The following is a 7838-nucleotide window of genomic DNA, read 5'->3' on the forward strand; positions in this document are numbered from 1 at the left end:
GCTCAAAGACGACATAAGATTTCGTTACGACGTGAGATGAAGTGACGATTGTTATTATTTACTTCTGAATTTTCGCACATAAACCGTTCATATGCTGCGGATACGTAAAGTCACCTGGTCGACAGAAGGTGAGTGCTTAAAACATAGTTAAAATAAGTGTTGAACGAACGACGAAGAACCGTTACATAAAAGGGTCATGTTGTAAATGAAGAGTGTGAAACAAAGCTCTCGATTGACGAGCTGGATCCGTGAGTCCACTGGGCGGCAGCACAGGAGCGGTCGCTGCCTAACTACATCATCTTTCTATAAACAACCCCAAAGAGACGAAGACGAGAGGTGGAGCCGCTGTGCTGACAACTGTCAAAAGAGCCGAGCCCTTCCGTCCTCAAAGCATCTCGTCTTAGCGCGGTAGAATCCGTTATAAGCCACGTGATTGAAGTGAGTAATCTCGTGAGTGTAACGACGTCTCTGTCGCTATTCCGTTATTGCGGAGCCGTTCCGGATGAGCGGTTCGCACTTTGGCAGGTTTTGACAGACTGCATGTCTTCCTGGAGACCCTCGGAGAAGGTGAGACGACCACGAGTGCGTATGAGCGCTAACTTATTTTCATACGTGCTGTAGAAATGATGCTGAGCGAGCGTTTTATAGACATGTGCCGCAAACGCGCTAGTAAATAAACGCATTTCCACGCACATGATGTGTAGATGTATTCTCATTTGGAGGGTCTGTTCGTGATTATTCAACACAGAACTATGTGCTGTTCCCTCCAAGAAAACACTTCATTAGCATCCACGTCGGGAAGGAAACAAAATGACCCCGTTTTAACAAGAACCGTTTCTTTGTGGTTAAAATTGGCGCAGATATCAAAAGAACCGCCAAAGTAAGAAGGGAAACTCACTTTGCCCCCTTCTGTGATCTCCAGATCATTACTGTGGTATATAAAGTGATGTTTGTTGCATGGTTATGCATGTTAGTTAATATTATTTAAAATGATGGAGTAAATATTTAATATAATATAAAATAATATATTTGTGACCCTGGACCACAAAACCAGTCATAAGTGTCTTTTTTATTATTTATTGAGATTTATGGAATATCTGAAAGTTGAATAAATAAGCTTTGCATTGATGTATGGTTTGTTAGGGTAGGACAATATTTGGCTGAGATACAACTATTTGAAAATCTGGAATCTGAGGGTGCAAAAAAATCAAAATAATGAGAAAATCGTTTTTAAAGTTGTCCAAATGAAGTTCTTAGCAATGCATATTACTAATCAAAAATTAAGTTTTGATATATTTAAGGTAGGAAATTTAAAAATCTTCACGGAACATGATATTTACTTAATATCCTAACGATTTTTGCCATAAAAGAAAAATCGATAATTCTGCACCATACAGTGTATTGTTGGCTATTGCTACAAATAAACCTGTGCTACTTATGACTGGTTTTGTGGCCCAGGGTCACATTTGTTGTTGGCCATAACACGAACATCTGTAGTATATTAGTAGTCCTTTCAGCTTGAATAAAGTGTACAAAACAATAATACACTGCACAAAAGAATAATACAGACTATATACAATATATATATGGTCAATACACAGCTGATCTGAAAGACAACACTGTCAGTTTAAAATAGCTGTTAGAGGGATTATTAGCTGAAGATGGGGATTTAGTTTTAAAGCACTGGACGTGTTGCATCAAACAGCCTCTTAAGATGGTGTAAATAACACTTCAGCTCTCAATCATCAGTTTATGTTTTGCGTCATTGAAAGCATCTGTAACTTATTTGAAATGTCTACAGTAGGTTTCAGCAGAGATACTGATACATTCGGAGGTGGATTCATACCTAACTGAAGTGTAAAGTGCGTTCTGTTGTAGAGATTATCCAACTAAAGAGACTTAATGTTAACTGATTGAAGGGGAACTGGAGGTCCGTGGTTTGGGAATTTGCTCCACGTGTTCTCCTTCACATAATCTGCTGCTTAAAGCTCCGTCACCCTGCACGGGACGAGCCTGGCGTTTGAGATTAGGAATTACACAAAGATCAGTATCTGACTACACTTTGTGACTGCAACAACAAGCTGTGGACAGTGTCTTATTAAATGTCACGTTTATTGTCGTGTTTTTCATCTTGGTGATCTGATTCACAATGTTTTCCTGTGAGCAGTGAGTCTGTGAGTCAGTGAGGATGTTTCTTAATGAGTAAATGTAATAATAAAGAGGGAACATTTAATCAGGGTTATTATCATTAACTAAAACAAATACTTTTAAAACATTTTTTGTTAATTGAGATAAAAGCTGAAATAAACATAAATAAAATAATAAAAATAAATTACATTAAATAAAAACCATTAGATGAAATGACAAAATTGCAATAATTAGATGAAATCTGAGTTGAAGGACTATATATATATATATAAACTTAAAATAATGACAATAGGACATTACAAAATTGCCAGAATTAGATGAAATCTGAAATAAAAATAAAAGCTAACTTAAAATATATATATATATGATCTAAATATGAGCTGTGGTACTAGTCCTGAGTCATCAGTCACCACTAATAAGTTAAAGTACTTTTTATATAATATATATATGTATATATTCATGTGTTCTGCAGAGATGTCAAGGCGAAGCACAAGGTTAGTGCCCAAAGAGGCATCCTTCCCTGATGATGACGCTGCCAGCACGAGCTCCACCGGATCCACTGGCCACATCTCTTACAAAGAGAGCCCAACCAGGTGTGTTTGTATTTGCTGGAGCTCTCAGTACATCATATAAATAGTTTGCATGTGCATTTCCACCTGATGCAGATGCTTTCTTGCAGAATCTTCAAGAAGAGGAGTGGTCGCAAGAGCACAGGCAGTGTTTCCCGCAATTCAAGTCGCGCGAGCAGTGTGAGTCAGATACCGACAGGGCAGCGCAGTGAATTCACTGCCACCGAAAATGAGAATGGTTAGTATCTGCACAATTATATATATATATATATATATATACACACACACACATATATATATTAAATAATACATTTATTATAAGTAATGTATAATATTAATGTTACTTTGCATATTAGAAAAATATATGCTTATCAATAGTTATATATATATATATATATATATATATATATATATATATATATCATATATCACATATCAATACACACACACACACACACAATTTTAAAATATAGCAAAAATCTAAAATATATAATAAACATTTCAGATGAACATTATTTATTTTTAGTGTCTCTGTTTTTCAGGCATGCCCTTTGCAACTCAGGGATTCTCCTCTGGATATTCCTCAGCTGAGGAGCATTATAAAAAATCCATAAAATCAAACCCTAGTAAGTGTGAATTAAAGCTGGGGGGGAGGGTATGGGGTCAGTGGCTAGTTGGTTGGTTGGTCAAGCAAAGAAGGTTGAAAAACATCTACTCTTTTTTCCCTTTTGTCCAGGTTCTGGCCAGTCTGTAACTGAACCACAGTTTGTTGTGTGGGACGTGTTTCATTCTCCAGGTATTAAGTGTATAAACCCTCTCTTCACCGCACTAACATAAACAATCAGGCTTTTTTTCCTACAATAGTCATGTGCTTGTGTGTGTGTTGCAGCTCAGGCTCTGGTTATGTTCTACTGGTGGCTGGGAAGTTCATGGTACAGCCTGAGCTCTCGACTGTCTCTGATCAATGTGTTTCTGCTCAGCAGGTACAGTGTGTGTGTGTTTGTGTGTGTGTGTGTTTGTGTGTGTGTGTGTGTGTCGTAATTACATATGTGTGGCTTTAAGAATATGCATGGTAGTTGCGTAATAGTTCACTGCAACTTTCATGCACTTAAACTAGAACCTTTTTATTGTCTAGATCAACATCAAAAATGTTTCAAACAACAAAAAACAATCTCAGAATGTTTTACAGAGTTTCACAGACTTCAGAATAGCAGAGAATTATGATATCCAGTTCTGGAAATGATTAAAAACTTAATTAAATTAAGTGACTTAAATTGTTTTCTAGATGCACTAGAAAAACATATATGTTTACACATGATCACATTTCCTCTTTCCCTCTCTGTAGATGTACATCAGATATGAGAAAGTCCGTCGTACTGGTCCTTCTTCTCATCTTTCTCATTTTTGGTGAGACAGCAGATAGTGACTCTTCTAAATATCGAAAACAAAATCTTTGTACAGTATTTCAAAATAACCCACTTTAAAACTTTATACAGACTACATACAGTACATCTAGCTGTAAAAATGCGTATGCATGTTCATGCCTGAGTGATAAACATTAATATGCAGTGGCCTAATATTGTGTTGCAGGAATATGGTACTGGTTCCCGTTTGCTTCTCGTTCTCCTCCTCATGAGGTTGTTTTCAAGACTCCGTCTGTTAAACACACAGATAGACCTGTGAAAGAAACCTTTGTGAGTAGATTTTCTCCAGGTTAATTAGACCTCAGAAAGAATCATGTTTCATACTCCGTTATTGTATATTTCTCTTAAACTACTGTAATTATTTAATTAAATGCACTTTTTGCTCTAAAGGATCATCTCCAACATGCCACCCTGTCTAACTTGAAGGAAGAGATCGTCAGCTTGCATGAAAGGGAGGCGACCCTGATGGTAATTCAAATCTAATCTCAAATCATGTTTGTCTGTGTCTTTTGAGGAGGAAGTGTCCCAATTTCTTTCTCTTTGTCTGTCTGTTATCTCAGAAAGACATTGAACTGCTGAAGATGGAGAGCATGAGACAGAAGGTGAAATCTGAGGTGAGGAAACAAAACCACACGTTCTCTCTTCCTTTCTACCACCTGTGTTTCTTCTGCCATAGCAACAAAGCGCAAAACAGGAAATGATGTCATCCACCTAATTATGTATTTGTGTGCTTGTCTACTAGATGATGCAAACTGATCTGAAGTCTGTGAATGATCAGATGAGGAAGTAAGTGTCTTATCAGTTTTTTACTTTGATTTTGTGGAGTTTGTTCAATCTTTTGCACGTTGCATCATTATTTTATGCAGTGATAAAAGAAATATGTTTAATATTCATTAGTGCCGAGTCTGAACATGAGCAGCAGATTTCTAATCTGAAGTCCAGCATCTCAAACCTGCAGTCGACCCAAGACCTCCTCAAGGAAAGAGTTGACGCACAAGACACTCTCAACACTAACGTAAGGGTGTTTTTAGCGCATTTAAATTCCTTTGATGTGTTGAATGCGGTAACGTATTATTCAACTAATGATGTCATTTCCTCTGCAGCTGAGAGCAGAGCTATCCGATTGGCTGATAAAACTCCTGAAAGATCCGAGCTCATTGGAATCGACCATAGTGCTCCGTCCTGAGCTGCAGAGGGCGCTGGAGGATCTGGAGAAACGGATACTAGACAAACTAGTGCATGAGAAAGAGAGCAGGAGAGACGAGTGGAGGACCGTGGGAGAGACGCTGCAACAGGAAGGAGCCGGAGCTGTCACTATACAAGTGTGTGTCTCTGTGTAATAGGATGACAAATGTAGAATTAGTATAGTAAAAAAAAAAAGTGTTTTTGTGGTGTTTTAGTCTTAGTTTGAAGTATACATCAGGATCATGATGCCTTTTAATGAGAATTTGTTTTTTGTATGTAACAGGATGTGAAAGAAATCGTCAACAGGGCAATTAGTCTGTATAGGGCGGATGGGATTGGACTGGCGGACTATGCCTTGGAGTCTTCTGGTAGTGTGTGTGTGTGTACAGTAAATATATACAGATATTATATATATATATATATATATATATATATATATATGTATGTGTCTGAGTGTATTAAAAATAAATAATTATACATATTATATATACAGAATATTTCAACATTGATAATAATAAGAAATGCTTCTTGAGCTCAAATCAGAATATTAGACTGATTTCTGAAGGATCATGTGACACTGAAGACTGGAGTAATGATGCTGAAAATGCAGCTTTGTATCACAGGGATAAATTACATTTACAATTATTTTCAATTGTAATACTATTTCACAATATTACTGTTTTTACTGTACTTTTCCCATTGATCAATTAATGCAGTCTTCTTTCAAAAACATTTAAAAAATCTTACTTTTGAACAGTAGTGTGTATATGTAACGCTACCGGACATGACTAAATGTGTGTGTGTTTGTGCAGGTGCCAGTGTGCTCAACACCCGTTGCTCAGAGACGTATAAGACCAGATCTGCATGTCTGAGTTTATTCGGCATTCCTCTGTGGTATCATTCAGAGAGCCCCCGGACTGTTATACAGGTGACAGATCACACAAACACAGTCACATAGACACAGATCTGACTCTCTAAGCTTCTGTGTGTGTGTGTTGTAGCCGGAGCTGTATCCTGGGAAGTGCTGGGCATTCCGAGGCTCGCAGGGTTTCCTGGTAATCGCGCTGTCTTACCCAGTAAGAATCACCCATGTGACACTCGAACACCTTCCCAAAGAGCTCTCACCGACGGGCCGCATTGACAGCGCCCCTAAGGATTTTGCCGTCTATGTGAGTTGTGATATTTGATATGTGATATTTCAGTGTTTTTTTTAATCATCTGCATAACAATGAAGCAACAGCTTTGAGATTCCTCGGCTGTCCTGTGTTCAGGGTATGTCTGATGAGACTGAAGATGGAAAGCTGCTTGGGACATTCATGTATGACCAGGATGGAGAGCCCATTCAGTCTTTCAAGCTTGCGGTGAGTCCAAATAGACTATTTATTATCTATCATCATTATATCATGGTAGTACATGTTGTATTTCTGTATTTAATATTAACATTACTGTTTTTTTTTTTTTATCAAAAAATTAATTCAAAAAAAAAATAATCTTTTTAAAAATTATATCAAATAAAAATAAAAACTTTCTATTTTAAAGCATAATAAAAAGAATCTTTAAAACGAAAAAATTTCTAATATGCTGATATAGTTTATTACGGTGATTGTAAAGCTGAATTTTCAGCATCATTACTCCATTATGATGTCACATGATAATACAAAAATAAAAAACTCAAAATAAAAATCCTAATTAATTATTAAATATAATCTTTAAATCACTTATGACCGTGATACATTTTTTAAGATTATTTGATGAATAGAAAGTTAAAAAAAACCAGCATTTATTTCAAACTTAAATAATTTGTAAGTATTTTCTTTCTGTCACTTAGGATCAGTGCATCCTTATTGAATAAAAGTGTGAATTGCTTTCACAAATTAAAAAATCTTACTGACCCCAAATTTTTCAACAGTAGTGTTTATTTACACTGATTTAAATAAAATAATTGTATTATTGGTTAACAATAATAAAATGTCTGGAAACATTAATAATAATAATAATAATTGAGGGAAAAAAATAATAAGTTACTATGTAAAATATAGTTTGTATATACATATAAATTAATTATACATTTATTAAAAATATATATTTTTTTGGGCTACCTTGGTATGACCTAGATATGACCTTTCTAGAAATTCTAGTAAAATTGTTTCTGTTTTCTTGGCTGTAGGATGCATCAGAGATCTATAGCATGACAGAGCTGAGGATCTTGAGCAACTGGGGTCACCTGGAGTACACCTGTGTGTATCGCTTTAGAGTTCATGGAGAACCTTCATTCGTCTGAGAGGAAGAGGATCTGGAATGATTCTTCAGCTTTGGTTTACTCAAAAAAAAAAAAAATGTAAAGCTCAAATGCACTGGACTCTTAAAGAATAAATCAGACAGCTTCCTAATGTACGGATACCAAAAAAACGCACACAAACGATCGACTGATATCAGAATGTACGTAGATCATTTGCCCTCTCAAAAAATATTTCACTTTGCATTCCTCAAACATTGATTTTCAAGTTATGAA

At 36.2% G+C, this 7838-nt stretch overlaps 1 protein-coding gene across 3 annotated transcripts; it reads left to right on the forward strand.

Annotated features, from left to right (window-relative positions):
• On the forward strand, positions 1-7838 carry LOC109051133 (SUN domain-containing protein 2-like). 3 transcript variants are annotated; one of them, XM_042726465.1, is made up of 18 exons: positions 1-128; positions 2621-2741; positions 2828-2955; positions 3260-3343; positions 3454-3513; positions 3607-3700; positions 4063-4124; positions 4308-4411; positions 4532-4609; positions 4702-4755; positions 4884-4927; positions 5039-5156; positions 5245-5463; positions 5610-5694; positions 6139-6254; positions 6328-6495; positions 6598-6687; positions 7494-7838. In XM_042726465.1, exons 1-18 carry the CDS (start codon positions 92-94, stop codon positions 7605-7607), a joined length of 1776 nt encoding a protein of 591 aa, XP_042582399.1. In that variant the 5' UTR covers positions 1-91; the 3' UTR covers positions 7608-7838. The 3 variants fall into 3 exon arrangements, with proteins under 3 accessions (XP_042582399.1, XP_042582401.1, XP_042582400.1); XM_042726467.1 differs by lacking the exon at positions 1-128 and adding an exon at positions 258-582; XM_042726466.1 differs by lacking the exon at positions 1-128 and adding an exon at positions 261-567.

The sequence above is a fragment of the Cyprinus carpio genome, chromosome B6, assembly GCF_018340385.1.
Source record: "Cyprinus carpio isolate SPL01 chromosome B6, ASM1834038v1, whole genome shotgun sequence".
Classification (NCBI taxonomy): Eukaryota; Metazoa; Chordata; class Actinopteri; order Cypriniformes; family Cyprinidae; genus Cyprinus; species Cyprinus carpio.

Bases quoted from the DNA above. Each gene is read 5' to 3' on its own strand.
- LOC109051133 (XM_042726465.1), top strand. From the start codon at position 92: ATGCTGCGGATACGTAAAGTCACCTGGTCGACAGAAG. The intron at 129-2,620 runs GTGAGTGCTTAA...TGTGTTCTGCAG, and splicing joins AGTCACCTGGTCGACAGAAG to AGATGTCAAGGCGAAGCACA. The intron at 4,756-4,883 runs GTGAGGAAACAA...CTTGTCTACTAG, and splicing joins GACAGAAGGTGAAATCTGAG to ATGATGCAAACTGATCTGAA.